This window comes from Balaenoptera musculus, chromosome 6 (assembly GCF_009873245.2).
Source record: "Balaenoptera musculus isolate JJ_BM4_2016_0621 chromosome 6, mBalMus1.pri.v3, whole genome shotgun sequence".
NCBI lineage: Eukaryota > Metazoa > Chordata > Mammalia > Artiodactyla > Balaenopteridae > Balaenoptera > Balaenoptera musculus.
Genome location: NC_045790.1, coordinates 72,348,885 through 72,373,729, shown reverse-complemented (window position 1 = coordinate 72,373,729; position 24,845 = coordinate 72,348,885). Strand labels below are relative to the sequence as shown.

The 24,845-nt window shown below is 38.9% G+C and overlaps 1 protein-coding gene across 11 annotated transcripts in view; it reads right to left on the bottom strand.

The window, feature by feature from the left end:
* The window catches only part of PCSK5 (proprotein convertase subtilisin/kexin type 5), a 489,089-nt gene that overhangs the window by 233,069 nt on the left and 231,175 nt on the right, over nucleotides 1–24,845 (bottom strand). For all 11 annotated transcript variants that reach the window (XM_036855671.1, XM_036855664.1, XM_036855665.1 and 8 more), the window contains one exon: nucleotides 3,313–3,416. In XM_036855671.1, the coding sequence (XP_036711566.1) occupies nucleotides 3,313–3,416 (104 nt within the window). The remainder of the gene's footprint in view (nucleotides 1–3,312; nucleotides 3,417–24,845) is intronic.

Here is a 24,845-nt window from a genome sequence, read left to right as displayed (position 1 = left end):
GAAGCATCAAGACAGAATCATCTTAGTTCAATTAACATTGTTAAAAATTAAGGTACCATTAGCATAAAAATGTTGATGAGTGGCTTCCAGCTTTGGGGCTGGCTTTACTGTGAACTGATCTCAATATAGGATCGTTTATAGAGTGCGACCATAATGAGAGCACAGAGAAAGGGGAAGAAAGTTCTCTGCACCCAGCTCATCAGTATGCAACTCTGCTCTCAGAGAAACACACAGAGGAGCCAGTCCTTCAAGGGCAACTTCCTTGCCTGGATGCAATCTGTCCATGCCAGTCAACAAGAAGCCAGCAGCTGCCTCTGGAGGGAATCCCCTTCCAGGAGCCAGGAATCCAGGCCCATTAACACATGTGGGTAAGAGTGGATCAAGTCTGCCTTGAGAGGAGACCCACACCAGTCTAGTTCCTATAACATCTGGCTCTGTTCTCTGCTTCGGATGGACCACACATGGGTAGGTCTGAAGAAATGTAAGGACATTGTGTGAAATGCACTTGGCAGGGTTTGGGGAAAGACTGATCTTTAGGGTGTTGGCTTCTCCAAAGTTATCAGTGAGAACTAAGACTATCAAGTCTATTGAGGGCAAGACCCCAAAACCTAACTGGTTGCTACTCTGAGCTGCTTCTGCTTTACCTGATGAGAAGGAGATTCACATGTTCATACTGACGGCCCCACTGCAGAAGAGTACCTGCCAAGCAATTTATGAAATTCTGGTGGTTTCAAAAAAAAAACAAACCCACTCTTCAGACAAGTTAAATCGCTCAACGTGAGGGCACAACAGCAAGCCCAGGGAAGCACAGGTGTTTTCAGATTCGTTTCATACCTACATCTCACTCAGCGTTAGGACTAAACCAAGTGGTAAGAGGGAGTGCACCCAGGGCTGCAGGCTTCTGCTTGCAGGCAACTTCCGTTTTTTCCTAAGGAGAAACATTTGGCCATGTGTTCCCGCTAAGCAAGGCCTGCAAAAGCCGGCTGACCTAATTTAAAATATGAGCTCTCATTGCATGAACCTCTTCCAAGCCTTCGCTATTTTTTGTTCGTTCAGATCTTATTCCATAAAAAGTCAGCCCATCTTTTTCCAGTCCTAGTGACCTGCATTCTCTCCTTCCCGGAAGCATGTCGCTTCTCCTGCTAGCCTCTGCCTTAATCACTTTTATTTGTGGGACGCTAGGGAGGGGATGGGAATGCTTCGAGTAGGGAAGAAAATAACTCTTAAAAAATCCTTCGTATTATGATCATGTTTAGATGAAATATGGGGCTTGCCATCAACAAAATTACAAAACAATTCCACTGGGAGTCCAGACGGTTCAGGGTAATTCATCTATGAAAAAGTGAACTTTAATTGTTACTCTTGGCAGCAATCTAAGAGAAGAGTGAAATATTATACTAAATATTGCCACGTGCAATAGTAAAATGCTCTTTCCTCCCTGCCAGAAGCAGTGTATGGCCCCCTTCAGACTCAGGTTTGGATCTGGTGATTTAGTCTAAATCCTCGGCTTCCCCCTCTCCAAAACCAACAGAGGTTTTCAAAAGAGTTGCATTTTTTATTAGAACCATTTGCTCTTTTTAAGTTGCCAAAAAGGAGTAAGTAAAACTAAGACTTTTATTTGGGTTAAAGTTGATTCCTCAGCTTCACTGAGGTCAATGTACTTAGTCTGTGAACCTTCTACTAAGAAGTTCATTGCAGTGTTGAACCAGCCAGGGTTATGTTTTGATCCCTTCTTCCCCCCTCCCCAAACCCAACCCCTTGGCTGCCTGGATTTATATAGTCGGGGCTGGAAGCATGGGGAAGCTAATCAAAAGGAAACATACATATGGCAAATTACATCCTGGATTTTCTAGAACAATTGAAATTTCAAATATTTTTGATGCTGCACATAACATTTGCTATTCTGGAACTACGTGTCTTGATTTGGGCTTCCGAAAATGTGATCCCAACAGGTATTTACAATGCTTTAGATTAAAAGCTCATTGAACACTGCTGCATTATATAATTTACAAGCACAGAAAGGTATTCGATAATACTCGAAAGCAGAGGGACATTCTTTTTTTCTAAAAGTGAAGTTTTCAGTGAAGATGTTAATCAAAGAACTCTTTTATATGGTGCTGGTTCCCTGGCATATTGATAGGTTTTGGCAAAGCATGATTAATAAGCTGCTTGCAAATAATTTTTAAAATTACACTTTACATTTTCAGCATGAATATTTATATACATTGGGTATAATACACTAAGGATATATTAAAATCATATGTAAGATATCCTATGTAGATAATATTATTCAGCTTCTAAATTGTTTAAGTTGGGGAAGTTAGGGCCCAGAAAAATTAAATGACTTGCCCAGGATTATTCAGCTTATTACCAATGATCTGAGGACCAGAACCGTGATTTTTAAGTAGATATTCCTTATGTTATAGAATACTGTTTTTCATCCATAGGGATATATAATGATACAAAGATTACTTGGGAGTAAATTTAAGTCTGCAGATACAACAAAAAGTAATCTTTGTTGTAACTTAAATTAATGGATTAAAATTTAGATTATCTGAAACCTGAGTAAAGATACTACACTATAGGACATCTGCTTTATATAATTATTTTCTTTTGATTATAGCATATGTTATGGATGACAATAAACAAAATGGCTACCATTAGTAAGATACTTTGAGGGAACTAGAATCCCTATCAGCCATGGGAAAAATAGTCAGCACTTATTATATCCTGTGCACACTTGCGTAAGACTGCACATTATAAAGCTTCATAAGAACTTTTAGTTTATGTAAAGTAATGTCTTAGAATTATGCCTGTTTTTCTGTTTGTGGAAGGTTTGAAAAAAAAAAACAACAAAAACAAAATATGTAGAAAAGCACAGCCTAGCAACTAACAGTGCTACCCTCAAACGAACAAAAGATACCAGCTATTATTAACTGGAAGTAATCACTCCAGAAGGTAAGGAATTTTTAAATACATTGTTACAAATACCACTCAGATAATCAATGACAGCAAAGAGTAAACTAATGAGGAGCCCCATAGGTCGACAATACTTGGAAGTTGGTTACCTTTAAAGAAACTGACCTATGATGTGGGAAGCCAAGGAAATCTGCCTTAAATGTGTTGTTTTAATTAAAAAAAAAAAAAAAAAAGGAACCTGCCTTTTTTTTTTTCTACTAAGAGGTCAAGCTCTTCCTGTGTCAGTACAAAATTTAAAGTTTCTTTGGATGGGTTCTATTTCCTGCTCTCCATTTAAAATGGGGGAAAAATAAAAATATTTTGCCTGTGACAAAATATGAAAGAAGTTCTCACCCTTAAAACCAGCAGCATTGGTTTTCCAGTCATTAGCGTTCAAATGTCCTGCACGGGAAGTCCTTACAATAACATGCTGCACGTCTCTCCAGGTCAGAAACGGACTGGGGAAAGACAAGGTAAGAATCATTGTACCAAAAAAAAAAAGATGGGGGAAGCAGAGAGTCACAAGCAAATTAAAAAAGCGAAAGCAGAAGGGCAAAGTACTAAAAACAAAGGGTCAGCGATTTGGGTTTGGGATAAACAAATGCCAAATGCCGCTCTTGTTCTCAACTTGGAGAAGTGACATTAGTCTCAGGGAGGCAGAAAATGTAACCTTTAATTTGAGAAATAATGTGATATTAGTCAGTGTAAGTTTTTAAAAGGGTGAAGATTTCCAGTTTCCTCAACAAAATGGCTCCCAATTCTTGCCCTGTCATCCTTCGTGTAGACTCTTGCATCATAAGAAAATTACAACAAGCTAAAATCAAAACTGAAGGGCTCTTGAACATTCCTTGTTCAGTTGTTTAGCCAGGCACTTGATTTTAATTTAACAAAGAACTTAGCAAAGTTAACCATTCTGGATGGATGTGTGGGATACAGAAAAAGTCTCAACTGAAACCAAGTCTTCATTTTCAGTGTTCTCAAAGGAAGAGGATGTGGTACAGAGTCCAAAACTGGGTACCCAGGCACAGAAAACTATGGGAGTGTCTTAATTTGCAATAAATAGTTATTAAATTATTGGATACCTATTTCTTATGGCTGTTGGCACTGAAGATCACAAAGACACTACGGAATGGGAGATACTTTCATCAAAGAACTGCAATACTAATAAACACACAGAAAACAAATCCAAGTACATATACACAGTCTTTTGTTCTCTTTCAAAGAACATGTTATTTACTAAAGGCATTTGACTCAGTGCATGCATGAAATTCTAATCAGGATACTTATTCAATTCAGTCTTGAATGTGAGGTGTGACAATTTTTTTACTTAACTAGGAAATATGGCAACTTATCATGCAGCTGTGTAGTTATTTTCTTTGCTTCTCATCTGCCACCTTCATTTTAGAAGGATATTTGCAAAGGATAGGTCGGAACATTTGAAGGAGGAGAGACAATGACTTGCTACCTTCCTAGAAGTGTGACAGGCATGTGGTAATCTCTGTACCCCCCTCGTATGGGCACGTATGCACACTGGTGTCTCCCAGGCAGTGGTATCTTTATAGCTAATTATCAATGATGAAGCTGCACACTGCTTCACTTGATACTACATTTTCCTATCACACTCAGCATATACGTGTTTTTGAGGGCGCCCTCCTAATGAGAGGGGGCCCAGTGATCAGATTCTGGTTCCTTCATTTTCTACATATGTGAAATTGACTTCCCAAAGTGTCAGTTTCCCCACTTAGAATGTGGATGTTAATATCTATTTTACTTCCTTGTACCAACTGAATCAAAGTATAGTTGTCCCTTGAACAACGTGGAAGTTAGGGGCACCGACCCCTGAGCAGTCAAAAATCTGAGTATAACTTATAGTTGGCCCTCCGTAGCCACGGTTCTGCATCCATATATTCAACCAACAGCGGATCATGTAGTACGTATTTAGTGAAAAAAAAATCTGCGTATAAGCGGACCTGTGCAGTTCAAACCTATGTTGTTCAAGAGTCAACTGCCATGCCAAGTACTTAACCTTGTTCCTGGTACATAATAAACCATTATAAGTGGTAGACAGTACATCATTTTGCTAAAGTAAGAGCCACAGCTCCTATTTACTGATTTGAAAATGAAGGAGATGGGGAGAGAAAAGTACTACAGAGTTCTTATACCTTTTTGTTATGTTCTCAGATTCCAAATAAAAGAGAAATATTACTGCCATTTTCAAAGTTTCCATAAGGGACAAGATAGGATCTCGACTATTTTGTAAGTCTGCATTAATAGAAGAACTTATACTAAGGGATTAAAACCCATCCAAGTGAGTTTGAAAGATATGAGAACAATGGAAGCAGAATTATTTTTGTTTTGATACAACACTTGTTAGGAGCCAACTTTAGAACCTGACAAGGCACAAAACTCTGAAGAAAGGGAGGGAGGTTGTGTGATGGATCCCAGGAGGCATGGAAGTTTTGCTTCTAAAACAGTTGGCATGATTTGGCCCTTAGCTGGCTAATAGTGAATCCACAACAAAATTTAATAGAGTCCATGCACTACAGTCAGGAAAATTAGGAGAATGAGTCCAGGGAAAATTCTGAATGCTACTCTCAACATAAGACGTTCTAGCTCTGCCTGAAATGCGATGCTAATCTCCATTCCCTTTTCCAGTGTAGTTACTTGGGTGAGGGGTGAAAACAACAACAGAAAAGCTCAGTCTGGAAAGACATTCCAGCCCCTTATTTATGGGAAAGCAAAATCCTCTCAAGTGAACATGTATATTTTTATTTTTTCATGAGCAAACAGCAAGACCCATAAAAGTACACTTGGATGTGATAAATATGTCTAACTCAACCTTGTAATTTTAAAATAACATTTAACACACAGTTAAAACTTTCACATTTTAAATGTTATCCTTCAGGGGGAAAAAAAAAAAAGAAAAGAACACAAGTTTCCCTGTTACCTATCACCAGGGCAAAATTCCTTTAGAAATATCAAGCACAAGGTTCTGACCATTGGGAGACCATTTCCCTAGTGACCCTTAGCTCTAAAAATAGAATAATAATAACAGAACAGGAAACACTTATCTTGTACCTTAAGCAGTTGTATTCAGGCAGATTCAGGAAGCCTCCTGCATTCAACTCAGCCTGAAGAAATGAGAGTTACTTGCTCTCATGCTGAGTTGCACAAACTAATTCTTCTTGGAGTGCTTGTAATTAGAAGGGAGAAATTACCTTCAGGAAATTGAAACTACACATGGAAAGGAGGCATTCAGATAATTTTACTGTGACATTTGATAATGTACAACTTCAGAAATGATTTAATTTCAAAATTTCCTGAATTTCACCAAAATAAAGGGAGAAAGATAATATGGGAAACCAATGGATTTTTGAATCAGTGGTGTTCCTACTTGTGGGAGGGTAATTAATTATAGCTCAGGAAACAGCCATAGGTTAAGTGGCTAGTATCCTGAGAGGACTTTTATTTATGGGAAAGTCGGATTCACATTTTATGACCTATTTGTATTTATGCTCACAGGGATGATGTAGGAATGAAGAAGTCATCAAACGTGGGGTAAACCACATACAGAGTGAAAGCAGAGTGCCCTGTGCCGTGAATGACACAGTCCACTATGGTAACATAGGACCTCCTAAAACCTACCCCCTCCTGCCAATTACCCTGGACCCACACTCCAGTGGCCTCTGAAAACCAATACCCCTTTCACTGCCAAAGCACCAAAAGATTTGGGGCAAATAATAATCAAAAAGGCCAAAAGTCTAACCAACCTGGAAAAAAAGAGCAGTTTCTCTCAACTCTGAGCCCGGTGACCACCAGTCTCATAATAAGCCACCAGGAGTTATGCCACATACCCCTCAGGTTTCTTCCTGGAATTATTGACAGTTACCCCTGAATAACAATATACACTAAAAGGTCACATTGATAAATGCCTGCAAAACGTGGCTAGTTAACAATGACCTTTCAAGGCAATACAATATACATGATTTTCTGGGGAGTCCTGTATGTATCATCTTTTCCTGTAAGGAAGTTTTGCATCCTTTGATGACCTCAAAATAATAACCAACATTTAGTGAACACTTGGCCAGGGAGAGGTACTGTATGTTGTATATGCACTATGATTGTGTAATCTAAAAAAATCACATGACAGAGGTAAAATTTTTATTCCCATTTCACAGATGACAAAAGTGAGACTTTGAGTTCCACACAGTAACTCAAGGACATATAGGTAGGTCGTGGTAGAGCTACAATTCAAACCAACTGCACTTGGCTATGATAATATGCTACCAAACACTATTTAATACCATCTCCACATGGACCCATAAAGGTGAAATGAATGTACACACAGCGGCTTGTCAGGTGGTTCTCTAACAGCTGGATCAGGAAGCCAAGTGTGGCATGTTCTGTCCTCATGGTCATACAATTTTTGTGCCCACACTCTCTCTCTCAACTCAGTTGGCTGAGTTTTGTTTGCCACACAATTCAGGAGATTCTTGAGTCCTAATTTGATTTTCAGGTTCCAAAGGCCTAACTTTGGCACATTCTATCAAGAAGGTAAACAGAAAGATACTGAACTAGGAAAAATCATACTCTTTTTTATAAAATAATATTTTATACTAGATGTCATAACATTGTACCTTTTCTTAACATTTGGTATGAACTTGTCACCTTGCCTGACACACTCACACTTTGATGTGGTTTAAAGCCTGATTAGGTAACTCTTCTCCAGCAAGGGAACCTCAGCTGAACCTCATCTCAAATACTTCTAGTCTCCCGCTGCAAAAATAGGATCATGAACGACACTATCACTACCTGGTGTTTGTATTACATTTTTGTTCTGAGCAGTTCAAAGTATTTCATGGGCCCAACAACAGGTTTTAGAAGAAGTAGGACATATCCCAGGAGAGACATTCTGTCTAGTGCTTCTTGTAGGACGTCTAAGTGCAACTGCTAGCACTTAAAAAAAAAATTCCCTCCCCAAGAGTGTTCCCAGATAATTCTGCACACTTTTGAATAAATCTGTACTTGGTGGTCCTTAAAACCAAGGACCAATTTTAAATCCTGAGTGACTTATTCACCTGCATTTATTAAAGAGAAAAAAGAACTCACCTTCCCCCCCAACCCCCCAGATGGATCTATCATCATAGGCAGTTTAAGGACAACTGATAAAAGGAAAAACGAATACACATCTTATTATAGAAAAAGAATAGGGGAGATTAACCAAGATGGCGGAGTAGAAGGACGTGCTCTCACTCCCTCTTGCGAGAGCACCAGAATCACAACTGGCTGCTGGACAATCATTGACAGGAAGACCCTGGACTTCACCAAGGAGGATACCCCACGTCCAAGGACAGAGGAGAAGCCACAGTGAGACGGTAGGAGGGGCGCAATCAGAGTAAAATCAAATCCCATAACTGCTGGGTGGGTGACTCACAGACTGGCGAACACTTATACCACAGAAGTCCACCCACTGGAGTAAAGGTTCTGAGCCCCACGTCAGGCTTCCCAACCTGGGGGTCCGGCAACGGGAGGAGGAATTCCTAGAGAATCAGACTTTGAAGCCTAGTGGGAATTGATTGCAGGACTTTGACAGGACTAGGGGAAACAGAGACCCCACTCTTGGAGGGCACACACAAAGTAATGTGTGCATCGGGACCCAGGGGAAGGAGCAGTGACCCTGGGGGAGACTGAACCAGACCTACCTGCTGGTGTTGGGGGGTCTCCTGCAGAGGCGAGTGGTGGCTCTGTTTCACCGTGGGGATAAGGACACTGGCAGCAGAGGTTCTGGGAAGTTCTCCTTGGCGTGAGCCCTCCCAGAGTCTGCCATTAACCCCACCAAAGAGCACGGGTAGGCTCCAGTGTTGGGTTGCCTCAGGCAAAACAGCCAACAGGGAGGGAACCCAGCCCCACCCATCAACAGTCAAGTGGATTAAGGTTTTACTGAGCTCTGACCGCCACAGCAACAGTCAGCTCTACCCACCACCAGAGCCTCCCATCAAGCCTCTTAGATAGCCTCAACCACCAGAGGGCAGACAACAGAAGCAAGAAAAACTATAATCCTGCAGCCTGTGGACCAAAAACCACAGTTACAGAAAGATAGAGAAGATGAAAAGGCAGAGGGCTATGTACCAGATGAAGGAACAAGAAAAAACCCCAGAAAAACAATTAAATGAAGTGGAGATAGGCAACCTTCCAGAAAAAGAATTCAGAATAATGATAGTGAAGATGATCCAGGACCTCGGAATAAGAATGGAGGCAAAGATTGAGAAGATGCAAGAAATGATTAACAAAGACCTAGAAGAATTAAAGAACAAACAAACAGAGATGACCAATACAATAACTGAAATGAAAACTACACTAGAAGGAATCAATAGCAGAATAACTGAGGCAGAAGAACGGATAAGTGACCTGGAAGACAGAATGGTGGAATTCACTGCTGCGGAACAGACTAAAGAAAAAAGAATGAAAAGAAATGAAGACAGCCTAAGAGACCTCTGGGACAACATTAAACGCAACAACATTCGCATTATAGGGGTCCCAGAAGGAGAAGAGAGAGAGAAAGGACCAGAGAAAATATTGGAAGAGATTATAGTCGAAAACTTCCCTAACATGGGAAAGGAAATAGCCACCCAAGTCCAGGAAGCGCAGAGAGTCCCATACAGAATAAACCCAAGGAGAAACACGCCGAGACACATAGTAATCAAAGTGGCAAAAATTAAAGACAAAGAAAAATTATTGAAAGCAGCAAGGGAAAAACGACAAATAACATACAAGGGAACTCCCATAAGGTTAACAGCTGATTTCTCAGCAGAAACTCTGCAAGCCAGAAGGGAGTGGCATGATATACTTAAAGTGATGAAAGGGAAGAACCTACAACCAAGATTACTCTACCCGGCAAGGATCTCATTTAGATTTGATGGAGAAATCAAAAGCTTTACAGACAAGCAAAAGCTAAGAGAATTCAGCACCACCAAACCAGCTCTACAACAAATGCTAAAGGAACTTCTCTAAGTGGGAAACACAAGAGAAGAAAAGGACCTACAAAAACAAACCCAAAACAATTAAGAAAATGGTCATAGGAACATACATATCGATAATTACCTTAAACGTGAATGGATTAAATGCCCCAACCAAAAGACATAGACTGGCTGAATGGATACAAAAACAAGACCCATATATATGCTGTCTACAAGAGACCCACTTTAGACCTAGGGACACATACAGACTGAAAGTGAGGGGATGGAAAAAGATATTCCATGCAAATGGAAATCAAAAGAAAGCTGGAGTAGCTATACTCATATCAGATAAAATAGACTTTAAAATAAAGAATGTTACAAGAGACAAGGAAGGACACTACATAATGATCCAGGGATCAATCCAAGAAGAAGATATAACAATTATAAATATATATGCACCCAACATAGGAGCACCTCAATACATAAGGCAACTGCTAACAGCTATAAAAGAGGAAATCGACAGTAACACAATCATAGTGGGGGACTTTAACACCTCACTTACACCAATGGACAGATCATCCAAAATGAAAATAAATAAGGAAACAGAAGCTTTAAATGACACAATAGACCAGATAGTTTTAATTGATATATATAGGACATTCCATCCAAAAACAGCAGATTACACGTTCTTCTCAAGTGCGCACGGAACATTCTCCAAGATAGATCACATCTTGGGTCACAAATCAAGCCTCAGTAAATTTAAGAAAACTGAAATCATATCAAGCATCTTTTCTGACCACAATGCTATGAGATTAGAAATGAATTACAGGGAAAAAAACGTAAAAAGGACAAACACATGGAGGCTAAACAATACGTTACTAAATAACCAAGAGATCACTGAAGAAATCAAAGAGGAAAGAAAAAAATACCTAGAGACAAATGACAATGAAAACACGACGACCCAAAACCTATGGGATGCAGCAAAAGCGGTTCTAAGAGGGAAGTTTATAGCTATACAAGCCTACCTAAAGAAACAAGAAAAATCTCAACTAAACAATCTAACCTTACACCTAAAGAAACTAGAGAAAGAAGAACAAACAAAACCCAAAGTTAGCAGAAGGAAAGAAATCATAAAGATCAGAGCAGAAATAAATGAAATAGAAACAAAGAAAACAATAGCAAAGATCAATAAAACTAAAAGTTGGTTCTTTGAGAAGATAAACAAAATTGATAAGCCATTAGCCAGACTCATCAAGAAAAAGAGGGAGAGGACTCAAATCAATAAAATCAGAAATGAAAAAGGAGAAGTTACAACAGACACCGCAGAAATACAAAGCATCCTAAGAGACTACTACAAGCAACTTTATGCCAATAAAATGGACAACCTGGAAGAAATGGACAAATTCTTAGAAAGGTATAACCTTCCAAGACTGAACCAGGAAGAAACAGAAAATATGAACAGACCAATCACAAGTAATGAAATTGAAACTGTGATTAAAAATCTTCCAGCAAACAAAAGTCCAGGACCAGATGGCTTCACAGGTGAATTCTATCAAACATTTAGAGAAGAGCTAACACCCATCCTTCTCAAACTCTTCCAAAAAATTGCAGAGGAAGGAACACTCCCAAACTCATTCTACGAGGCCACCATCACCCTGATACCAAAACCAGACAAAGATACTACAAAAAAAGAAAATTACAGACCAATATCACTGATGAATATAGATGCAAAAATCCTCAACAAAATACTAGCAAACAGAATCCAACAGCACATTAAAAGGATCATACATCACGATCAAGTGGGATTTATCCCAGGGATGCAAGGATTCTTCAATATACGCAAATCAATCAATGTGATACACCATATTAACAAATTGAAGAATAAAAACCATATGATCATCTCAATAGATGCAGAAAAAGCTTTTGACAAAATTCAACACCCATTTCTGATAAAAACTCTCCAGAAAGTGGGCAAAGAGGGAACCTACCTCAACATAATAAAGGCCATATATGACAAACCCACAGCAAACATCATTCTCAATGGTGAAAAACTGAAAGCATTTCCTCTAAGATCAGGAATGAGACAAGGATGTCCACTCTCACCACTATTATTCAACATAGTTCTGGAAGTCCTAGCCATGGCAATCAGAGAAGAAAAAGAAATAAAAGGAATACAAATTGGAAAAGAAGAAGTAAAACTGTCACTGTTTGCAGATGACATGATACTATACATAGAGAATCCTAAAACTGCCACCAGAAAACTGCTAGAGCTAATTAATGAATATGGTAAAGTTGCAGGATACAAAATTAATGCACAGAAATCCCTTGCATTCCTATACACTAATGATGAAAAATCTGAAAGAGAAATTATGGAAACACTCCCATTTACCATTGCAATAAAAAGAATAAAATACCTAGGAATAAACCTACCTAGGGAGACAAAAGACATGTATGCAGAAAACTATAAGACACTGATGAAAGAAATTAAAGATGATACCAACAGATGGAGAGATATACCATGTTCTTGGATTGGAAGAATCAACATTGTGAAAATGAGTATACTACCCAAAGCAATCTACAGATTCAATGCAATCCCTATCAAATTACCAATGGCATTTTTTACAGAGCTAGAACAAATCATCTTAAAATTTGTATGGAGACACAAAAGACCCCGAATAGCCAAAGCAGTCTTGAGGCAAAAAAATGGAGCTGGAGGAATCAGACTCCCTGACTTCAGACTATACTACAAAGCTACAGTAATCAAGACAATATGGTACTGGCACAAAAACAGAAACATAGATCAATGGAACAAGATAGAAAGCCCAGAGATTAACCCACGCACCTATGGTCAACTAATCTATGACAAACGAGGCAAAGATATACAATGGAGAAAAGACAGTCTCTTCAATAAGTGGTGCTGGGAAAACTGGACAGCTACATGTAAAAGAATGAAATTAGAATACTCCCTAACACCATACACAAAAATAAACTCAAAATGGATTAGAGACCTAAATATAAGACTGGACGCTATAAAACTCTTAGAGGAAAACATAGGAAGAACACTCTTTGACATAAATCACAGCAAGATGTTTTTTGATCCACCTCCTAGAGTAATGGAAATAAAAACAAAAATAAACAAGTGGGACCTAATGAAACTTCAAAGCTTTTGCACAGCAAAGGAAACCATAAACAAGACGAAAAGACAACCCTCAGAATGGGAGAAAATATTTGCAAATGAATCAACGGACAAAGGATTAATCTCCAAAATATATAAACAGCTCATTCAGCTCAATATCAAAGAAACAAACACCCCAATCCAAAAATGGGCAGAACACCCAAATAGACATTTCTCCAAAGAAGACATACAGACGACCACGAAGCACATGAAAAGATGCTCAACATCACTAATTATTAGAGAAATGCAAATCAAAACTACAATGAGGTATCACCTCACTCCTGTTAGAATGGGCATCATCAGAAAATCTACAAACAACAAATGCTGGAGAGGGTGTGGAGAAAAGGGAACCCTCTTGCACTGTTGGTGGGAATGTAAATTGATACAGCCACTATGGAGAACAATATGGAGGTTCCTTAAAAAACTAAAAATAGAATTACCATATGACCCAGCAATCCCACTACTGGGCATATACCCAGAGAAAACCGTAATTCAAAAAGACACATGCACCCGAATGTTCATTGCGGCACTATTTACAATAGCCAGGTCATGGAAGCAACCTAAATGCCCATCAACAGACGAATGGATAAAGAAGTAGTGGTACATATATACAATGGAATATTACTCAGCCATAAAAAGGAACGAAATTGAGTCATTTGTTGAGACGTGGATGGATCTAGAGACTGTCATACAGAGTGAAGTAAGTCAGAAAGAGAAAAACAAATATCGTCTATTAATGCATGTATGCGGAACCTAGAAAAATGGTACAGATGAGCCAGTTTGCAGGGCAGAAGTTGAGACACAGATGTAGAGAATGGACATATGGACACCAAGGGGGGAAAACGGCGGTGGGGTGGGGATGGTGGTGTGCTGAATTGGGCGATTGGGATTGACATGTATACAGTGATGTGTATAAAATTGATGCCTAATAAGAACCTGCAGTATAAAAAAACAAAGAAAACAACTAATACTAAACTTTCATTGGGTTATTTGTATGGAAATATGTTAATATAAATGTTTCAGACATTACATGAAATTTCTAAAAATCTTATATTTGTATTTGTATGGAAATATGTATGGAAATATGTTAATATAAATGTTTCAGACATTACATGAAATTTCTAAAAATCTTATATGTTCTGGTATAATGTTATAAGTAAAAATCCTAGTTATTACTTTAAAATGTATATCTCAGAAATAACTAATTTTCTTGTCAACTGCATTATTATGAACTTTCATCAAATCTTTAACCGTGGTCATTTTTAAGTCTTTTGTCATTTACAGACAGTTCTGGGTGTACTCTGATGATTTTGCAAATATGTTCCTATAAAAGGGTTTCATCTTCAAGAAATTCATGGAAAAGACTGACAAGTACAGGTTTCTGGTAACTGACTGTACTGCTGAACTGAATGAATAAACATTTTCAGAACTCTAATGAAAAACTGATGAACTCATAAAAGTGCTAACAAAAGATCAAGATGAAAAAAAAAAAGAATTACATGGGACTGAGTGAACTGATGAGGATGAGTATAATTTTTGTGACTTTCTGTCTGAATTTAAAAAAAAAAAAAATCCCACAAGGACTCAGAGGCAAAGAATATACAAATCAATTTTCACTGCAAAGTAAAGGAGCTGTTACAGTGGAGGATTACTGGACTGAATGTCAATATTATCACATAGTATGAGTGTGTTTCATGTTTGGTAATTGCAATCATTGTTGCTTTTGTTGTGGTCATCCATGTACAATGCTTGGTGTCAGTCTATTTATCTCTTGTAAAAATAAAATACAGTGTGTGTGTGTGAAAAAAAAAAAAGAAAATAAATAAGGAAACACAAGCTTTAAATGACACATTAAAAAAAAAAACAAAAACAAAAAAAAAAGAAAAAGAATAGATCAATAAGAGGAGCAATAGCGAATCCAGATAATGAAAACCGTTTCCTAAACAGGACAATCGTCTTTAAATACAAGAGTGATTCCATCTAAAGCGAGGATGAGCGATTACGTGGACCAGACATATAGGGAAACAGCAAGAGCAATCAGCAATCATCAAATATCCAACTTACTAGTCAAGCAAAAATCCAAGGCCAAAGCAGTCTCCTTTTATGTTTCTTAAGATTGTGTAAAAGAAAAATGGGAATCAGTAGCCAGAAAATGAACGTCATTGTACAGATGCTAAATAAGTCAGCAATTATGGGAAAGGATTCATTGTGAGCTGGAAGAACCAAGATGAGGCAGAAGTGTTTAAAGCCTGCAGAGATTGAGGAAAAACATTACTCTGACTGCAGCCAGTATGTGCCAGCGATGATTGAAGAATAAAATACAGACCTTTCAACAAAGGAAACCAACCTTCTTTTGTCAGGTAATGAAGAGCCCAAAGGGATTGCCAGGTGGTGAGTCCCACTACGAGCAGGAGTGTATCCCTAATGGGAGTGCATTTGTTCTGTGTTCTATATTAATTCAAAAGTCCTGGGTCTAAAGCTGCGTTGCAGTAACAGAAAACACAGTTAATAATACCTCCAGATTTAGAAATATGATTTGTATTGGTATCACCAGGATCCCTGCTTAGGATCCATCCACACCTGAATCAAAGCAGAAAAGATAAAAGAAAAAACTGGTTGGAGATCACCTAAGTCAAATTTTTATTTTACTCTTTTGTGAAACCACTCACTGATTCCCTGAATTTAGTCTAAACCAAAGGTGTGGAAATTTGGTTTATAAACACACTTAAGATAGCCCCCAATTTACAAAGAAAAATTCTGTCATTTAAACTGAAGTGCCTTCTTTCCATTATAAATCCCAGCTTATCTGTAGGATTTGTCATTATACCTGAAAGACATCAATTAAGTTTTCTGCAGCCTTAAAAATGATTATTTTGTTTGTAAGCTCAATAATCATATCCTTGAAATACTTTGTTATGTAAATGCTTATGGAATAAAACCTGATGAGTGGTCAGCCAGAGGTACACTAAGTTGAGATCATATGCATTGAAATCAATTCATGATCATGGAACTTTCTTTCCACCTGCTCTTGTGTACACTCAATTCCCTCTGAGAATATTACCCTGAGACTATAAATTCTGGCCATTCTAAAGCCCTGTCTCCTAAAAGGAACCCTCTTACACTGTTGGTGGGAATGTAAATTGGTGCAGCCAATTTACTATGGAAAACAGTATGGAGGTTCCTCAAAAAACTAGAAATAGAGTTGCCATATGATCCAGCAATCCCACTCCTGGGCATATATCTGGAGAAAACTCAAATTAGAAAAGATACATGCACCCCAATATTCATAGCAGCACTATTTACAATAGCCAAGACATGGAAGCACCTAAGTGTCCATCGACAGATGAATGGATAAAGAAGATGTGGTATATATACACAATGGAATGTTACACAGCCATAAAAAAGAATGAAATAATGCTGTTTGCAGCAACAAGGATGGACCTAGAGATTATCATACTAAGTGAAGACAGAGAAAGACAAGTATCATATGATATCACTTATATGTGGAATCTAAAAAAATGATACAAATGAACTTAATTACAAAACAGAAATAGACCCACAGACATAGAAAACAAACTTATGGTTACCAAAGGGGAAAGGTTGGGGTGGGGGAGGGATAAATTAGGAGTTTGGGATTAACATATACACACATATATAAAATAGATAACCAACAAGGACCTACTATATAGCACAGGGAACTATACTCAATATTTTGTAATAACCTAAAAGGGAAAAGAATCTGAAATGCATATATATACACACACATATATATATGTATATATAACTGAATCACTTTGCTGTACACCTGAAACTAACACAACATTGTAAATCAACTATACTTCAATAAAAAATAAAAATAAATGAAAAAAAAAGGTCTCTGTCTTTATGCAACCATAACCTGGAATCTAAATCCGATTCTCATTTTTGTCCCCAATCTTTGAAATTGTTTGAAGTAGACCAAATGTGTTGGTATGAGAGCTTCCTCCCTAAGTTTATCCTGGTCAAGCTGGGAGAAGCTCAAGTCTGGGAAAGAAACTGGAGGACACAGCTCACTCCCCCTTTTCTGCTAATTTTGTAGGCTACCTAACACTAGGCATGAATAAATACATAATTTTAAGCTAACTGACCTTGTCCTGCAGAAAGACACTGTGGCCCCAATTATTTATTTCTAATTTAAATTTGTTCTCAAAATAATAATAAACATAGTTTCTAATCACTTGAGAATGGTATAAATTGTGCTTTAGAGTCAGGAAGACTTGGGGTAAATCATGACCTGCTACTTAATAGGTCTGTCACCCTAGTATATTTACTAAAATTCTCTGGACTCAGTTTCCCACCTGAAATGTGGAGACAAATTCATTAGCTCAAATTCTTGGTTGCAAGAATTTGAGGTAATGAATATAAAGTGCCTGGCACATGAAAGGCTCTCAAAGACAGCAGTCATTATGATTACTTGAGATGAACAACCTATCATCCCAGAAAAATTCAGAAGGACCACTTTCTGAATTTATACTAGCATCTGATGAATTGTCATTTAATTAAGCTAAGTTTTCCTCTATGCTCCTAAATTTTAATGGTATGTTTTTTAGTTTCTGTAATAGATGAACAAAATACCATCTTCAACACCTTGGTATATTTCTACTTAGTGAAATAATAATGCTACTAAGATGTGTCAAAAAGCTCTGGTTTTAAAAGCTGATGGTGGAGGCAGCAACTGGTTGGGAAAGAACTGTTTGTACCCGCTGTGATTGTAACAAACCCTCTCTATTTGTGCGAAGATCTTCCCTTTTGATGGCTGGCCATTGATGTGATGTTGTAAAGGACGGTGAATTGTTCTTTGGTTTGATATCCTAGTGCTTTTCAAGTACCAAATGTTAGGATGAAGACTTTGAACGTACTTATTCGCTTAACTGAACTCTCAGACTGAAGTGTTTTGAAACTTTTTCTACATAGTTCAAGGATCTGCAGAGTTCCTACCTCAAAAGCCAGCAGGTGAACCCTTGGACAGGCAACAAAAAATATTTGGTTGCATCTCTGTTCTCACTATTATTTTAAATTACTTTACAGCATTTTTCTCATTATTTTTATCCTATTAAGTACAAAGAATTAAAATGATCCTTTTCTACATGCTTATGTTTTTAAACAAAGGTTTTCAAAGTTCAGTTTTAATTTTAAACTTAAATGAAAATGACTAAGCATTTTGGATTCTAGAATTTTAAGTAAATGTTATTCTATTTTAGACACTCCTGGTTCATTATGTAAACTCCTAGCAATCTTTTAAATTATTAGACTAAAATAGTAACGAAAAACATTTTTCAAAAATTTCATGCTACACACACACACACACACACACACACTCCGAGGAAAAGATCAACTGAGATGAATAGAAATCTATTACAACAGTTCTGGAGGTATTTTAAATAACCCTATGGCTGATGTGACTGGACTGAAAAAAATAATGTTTAACTTTCCCATACTTCACATTAAGAAAACAAAGCTGGCTTGTCACCTAAAGGAAAGTAGAGGGAATAAAAGTAACAAAACCCCTCAAACCTCAGCCCTGTTTCCCTGTCTCCCAAATTAAAGACCCAAGATATTAATGGGCTAAAAATGCAGGTACATAATTCACTACCGGACAAGAACTCCTTTTTTATTTTCAAGGCAGCCCATGTATTAACTCCGATATCTCTCCTGTCCGTATTATCAGTGTCTCAATTCCCAGAAACTGTGGCAGAAAATAGAGGATAAATTCCAACTTTCTTTTCTATTGCCTCCCCTACTCTATATGTTGGGATGCCAAAAATCAGGTCTTTCCAGTGAGGGGTACACAAGAGACAGAGTTGTGACTAATAAAACATAAGTGGGAGTCTACTGAGCATTTCTGAGAAAGTCTGTGCTTTCCTACTGCAGGCACTGCCTAATCCTCCTTCACTCTTTCCTTCCTCTTTTTACCTGAATGTGGATGTGATGGCTGGCACTGCAGCAGCCATTAAGAAAAAGTCAAGAGATAACACAGACTTTGGCCTTGGTAGCCTTGAGTTTCTGAACCAACATCTTCACTTGCGGATTTCCTGTTGTACCAGCCCCACTTAGCTATTAAATACAATTCCTAAAATATGTATCTCCAGAAGTACAGAGTATTAGATAGCATTTATTGAGTACTCACTGTGTGCCAGGCACATTGTAAAAAGTACTCAATATTCATTATTTCTCACAACAATCCTATGAGACAGGTACTATTATTATTTTTATTACTAAAATAAGGAAATCAAAGCAGGGAAAGTTTAATGACCCTGTTAGGGTCACATGATTAGCAAAAGCTGAAATTGGCTACAGGCAGTCAGACTCCAGAGCCCTAGATCTGACCTATTCCACCACCATGTTGTCTTGTACTGGAGAAGGGGGTCACAAGGAGAAGAGTCAGGGTAACAATCATTGTAGGGACTGGCCAGCAAGCCTCCAGTTTTTATAGTAGGGGTAGGAAATGATCCTGTCCTCACTCAGCATCCTCACTTTGGATGGATCTCTACCAGCATCTCAGAGTTGACTGGGGGTTTTGTCCCTCATTCCACAATTCAATGGCAGATTTGAGTAGGTCTGTGCCTGGACGCTAGTCAGAGCAGCTCATCATCACACCCTTTTTGAAGCCAGAGTTTCTCACTGAGAATTTAAAAAAAGCAAAGAATAGAAACAAACAAACAAAGAAAGGAAGGAAAAAATAATTTAAGGTAAAAGAAGCATAAGAGAAGAGTGCAGGATGGACCTTCAAGATGGTGGAGAAGTAAGATGTGGACATCGCCTTCCTCCCCACAAATACATCAGAAATACATCTACATGCGGAACAACTCCTACAGAACACCTACTGAACGCTGGCAGAAGACCTCAGACTTCCCAAAGGCAAGAAACTCCCCACGGACCTGGGTAGGGCAAAAGAAAAAAGAAAAAACAGAGACAAAAGAATAGGGAGGGGACCTGCACCACTGGGAGGAAAGTGTGAAGGAGGAAAAGTTTCCACACACTAGGAAGCCCCTTCAATGGCAGGGATGGGGGTCGGGGGGGTGAGGGGAAGCTTCGGAGCCAAGAGGGAGAGCGCAGTAACAGGGGTGCGGAGGGCAAAGCGGAGAGACTCCCGTACAGAGGAGCGGTGCGGACCAGCACTCACCAGCCCGTGAGGCTTGTCTGCTCACCCGCCGGGGCGGGCGGGGGCTGGGAGCTGAGGCTCGGGCTTCGGAGGTCAGATCCCAGGGAGAGGACTGGGGTTGGGTGCGTGAACACAGCCTGAAGGGGGCTAGTGCGCCACAGCTAGTGGGGAGGGAGTCTCGGAAAAAGTCTGGAACTGCCTAAGAAGCAAGAGACCATTGTTTCGGGATGTGCGAGGAGAGGGAATTCAGAGCGCCGCCTAAACGAGCCCAGAGATGGGCATGAGCTGCAGCTATCAGCGCGGACCCCAGAGACGGGCATGAGACGCTAAGGCTGCTGCTGCCGCCACCAAGAAGCCTGTGTGCAAGCACAGGTCACTATCCACACCTCCCCTCTGGGAGCCTGTGCAGCCCGCCACTGTCAGGGTCCCGTGATCCGGGGACAACTTCCCCGGGAGAACGCATGGTGCGCCTCAGGCTGGTGCAATGTCATGCTGGCCTCTGCTGCCGCAGGCTCGCCCCGCATCTGTACCCCTCCCTCCCCCCACCTGAGTGAGCCAGAGCCCCCGAAGCAGCTGCTCCTTTAACCCGCTTCTGTCTGGGTGAAGAACAGATGCCAGAGGGTGACCTACATGCAGAGGCAGGGCCAAATGGAAAGCTGAACCCCAGGAGCTGTGCGAACAAAGAAGAGAAAGGGAAATCTCTCCCAGCAGCCTCAGGAGCAGCGGATTAAATCTCCGCAATTAACTTGATGTACCCTGCATCTGTGGAATACCTGAATGGACAATGTTTTTACTACTTATTATCATTGGTGGATTTGTTTATTGGTTTGGTTGCTCTCTTCTTTTTTTTATTTAAAAAAATTTTCTTTTAATAACTTTATTTTCTTTCTTTCTTTCTTTCTTTCTTTCTCTCTTTCTTTCTCTCTCTCTCTCTCTCTCTCTCTCCTTCTCTCCCTCTCTCTCTCTCTCCCTCTCTCTCTCCCTCTCTCTCTCTTTCTTTCTTTCTTTCCTCACCCTTTTTTTCTGAGCCATGTGGCTGACAGGGCCATGGTGCTCCAGCTGGTTGTCAGGACTGAGCCTCTGAGGTGGGAGAGCCAAGTCCAGGACATTGGACCACCAGCCCCATGTCATATCAACTGGCGAGAGCTCTCCCAGAGATCTCCATCTCAACGCTAAGACCCAGCTCCACTCAATGACCAGCAAGCTCCAGTGTTAGATAGCCCATGCCAAACAACTAGCAAGACAGGAACCCACTCCCACCCCTTAGCAGAGAGGCTGCCTAAAATCATAATAAGGTCACAGACACCCCAAAACACACCACCGGACATGGTCCTGCCCACCAGAAAGACAAGATCCAGCCTCATCCACCAGAACACAGGCACCAGTCCCATCCACCAGGAAGCCTACACAACCCACTGAACCAACCTTACCCACTGGGGGCAGTCACTAAAAAACGGGAACTACGAACCTGCAGCCTGCGAAAAGGAGACCCCAAACACAGTAAGTTAAGCAAAATGAGAAGACAGAGAAATATGCAGCAGATGAAGGAGCAAGGTAAAAACCCACCCAACCAAACAAATGAAGAGGAAATAGACAGTCTACCTGAAAAAGAATTCAGAGTAATGATGGTAAAGAGGATCCAAAATCTTGGAAATAGAATGGAGAAAATACAAGAAATGTTTAACAAGGACCTAGAAGAACTAAAGAGCAAACAAACAATGATGAACAACACAATAAATGAAACTGAAAATTCTCTAGAAGGAATCAATAGCAGAATAACTGAGGCAGAAGAACGGATAAGTGACCTGGAAGTTAAAATAGTGGAAATAAATACTGCAGAGCAGAATAAAGAAAAAAGAATGCAAAGAACTGAGGACAGTCTCAGAGATCTCTGGGAAAACATTAAACACACCAACATTCAAATTATAGGGGTCCCAGAAGAAGAAGGGAAAAAGAAAGGGATTGAGAAAATATTTGAGGAGATTATAGTTGAAAACTTCCCCAATATGGGAAAGGAAGTAATCAAGTCCAGGAAGCGCAGAGAGTCCCATACAGGATAAATCCAAGGAGAAACACACCAAGACACATATTAATCAAACTATCAAAAATTAAATACAAAGAACAAATATTAAAAGCAGCAAGGGAAAAGCAACAAATAACATACAAGGGAATCCCATAAGGTTAACAACTGGTTTCTCAGCAGACACTCTGCAAGCCAGAAGGGTGTGGCAGGACATATTTAAAGTGATGAAAGGGAAAAACCTACAACCAAGATTACTGTACTCAGCAAGGACCTCATTCAGATTTGACGAGGAAATTAAAACATTTACAGACAAGCAAAAGCTAAGAGAATTTAGCACCACCAAACCAACTTTACAACAAATGCTAAAGGAACTTCTCTAGGCAGGAAACACAAGAGAAGGAAAAGACCTACAATACCAAAGACAAAACAATTAAGAAAATGGTAATAGGAACATACATATTGATAATTAACCTTAAATGTAAATGGATTAAATGCTCCAACCAAAAGACATAGACTGGCTGAATGGATATGAAAACAAGACCCATATATATGCCGTCTACAAGAGACCCACTTCAGACCCAGGGACACAAAGAGACCGAAAGTGAGGGGATGGAAAAAGATATTCCATGCAAATGGAAATCAGAAGAAAGCGGGAGTAGCAATACTCATATCAGATAAAATAGACTTTAAAATAAAGACTATTACAAGACACAAAGAGGGACATTTCATAATAATCAAGGTATCAATCCAAGAGGAAGATATAACAATTGTAAAATTTTATGCACGCAACATAGGAGCACCTCAATACATAAGGCAAATGCTAACAGCCATAAAAGGGGAAATCGACAGAAACACGATAATAGTAGGGGACTTTAACACCCTACTTTCACCAATGGACAGATCAATCAAAATGCAAATAAATAAGGAAACACAAGTTTTAAATGATACATTAAACAAGATGAACTTAACTGATATTTATGGGACATTCCATCCAAAAACAACAGAACACACCTTCTTCTCAAGTGCTCATGGAACATTCTCCAGGATAGATCATATCTTGGGTCACAAATCAAGCCTTGGTAAATTTAAGAAAACTGAAATCATATCAGGTATCCTTTCCGACCACAATGCAATGAGACTAGATATCAATTATAGGAAAAAAACTGTAAAAAATACAAATGTATGGAGGCTAAACAAAATGCTACTAAATAATCAAGAGATCAGTGAAGAAATCAAAGAGGAAATAAAAAAATACCTAGAAACAAATGACAATGAAAACATGATGGCTCCAAACCTATGGGATGCAGCAAAAGCAGTTCTAAGAGGGAAGTTTATAGCAATACAATCCTTCCTCAAGAAACAAGAAAAATCTGAAATAAATAACCTAAACTTACACCTAAAGCAATTAGAGAAGAACAAAAAAACCCCCAAAGTTAGCAGAAGGAAAGAAATCATAAAGACCAGATCAGAAATAAATGAAAAAGAAATGAAGGAAATGATAGCAAAGATCAATAAAACTAAAAGTTGGTTCTTTGAGAAGATAAACAAAATTGATAAACCACTAGCCAGACTCATCAAGGAAAAAAGGGAGAAGACTCAAATCAATAAAATTAGAAGTGAAAAAAGGAGAAGTAACAACTGACACTGCAGAAATACAAAGGATCATGAGAGATTACTACAAGCAACTCTATGCCAATAAAATGGACAACCTGGAAGAAATGGACAAATTCTTGGAAAAGCACAACCTTCCGAGACTGAACCAGGAAGAAATAGAAAATATAAACATACCAATCACAAGCACTGAAATTGAAACTGTGATTTAAAATCTTCCAACAAACAAAAGCCCAGGACCAGATGGCTTCACACGAGAATTCTATCAAACATTTAGAGAAGAGCTAACACCTATCCTTCTCAAACTCTTCCAAAATATAGCAGAGGGATGAACACTTCCAAACTCATTCTACAAGACCACCATCACCCTGAAACCAAAACCAGACAAAGATGTCACCAAAAAAGAAAACTACAGGCCAATATCAGTGATGAACATAGATGCAAAAATCCTCAGCAAAATATTAGCAAACAGAATCCAGCAGCACATTAAAAGGATCATACACCATGATCAAGTGGGATTTATCCCAGGAATGCAAGGATTCTTCAACATACACAAATCAATCATTGTGATACACCATATTAACAAATTGAAGAATGAAAACCATATGATAATCTCAGTAGATGCAGAAAAAGCTTTTGAAAAATTCAACACCCATTTATCACAACTGTCCAGAAACTAGGCAGAGAGGGAACCTACCTCAACATAATAAAGGCCATATATGACCAACTCACAGCCAACATCATTCTCAATGGTGAAAAACTGAAACCATTTCCACCAAGATTAGGAACAAGACAAGGTTTCCCACTCTCACCACTATTATTCAACATAGTTTTGGAAGTTTTAGCCACAGCAATCAGAGAAGAAAAACAAATAAAAGGAATCCAAATCAGAAAAGAAGTAAAATGGTCACTGTTTGCAGATGACATGATACTATCCATAGAGAATCCTAAAGATGCTACCAGAAAACTACTAGAGCTAAT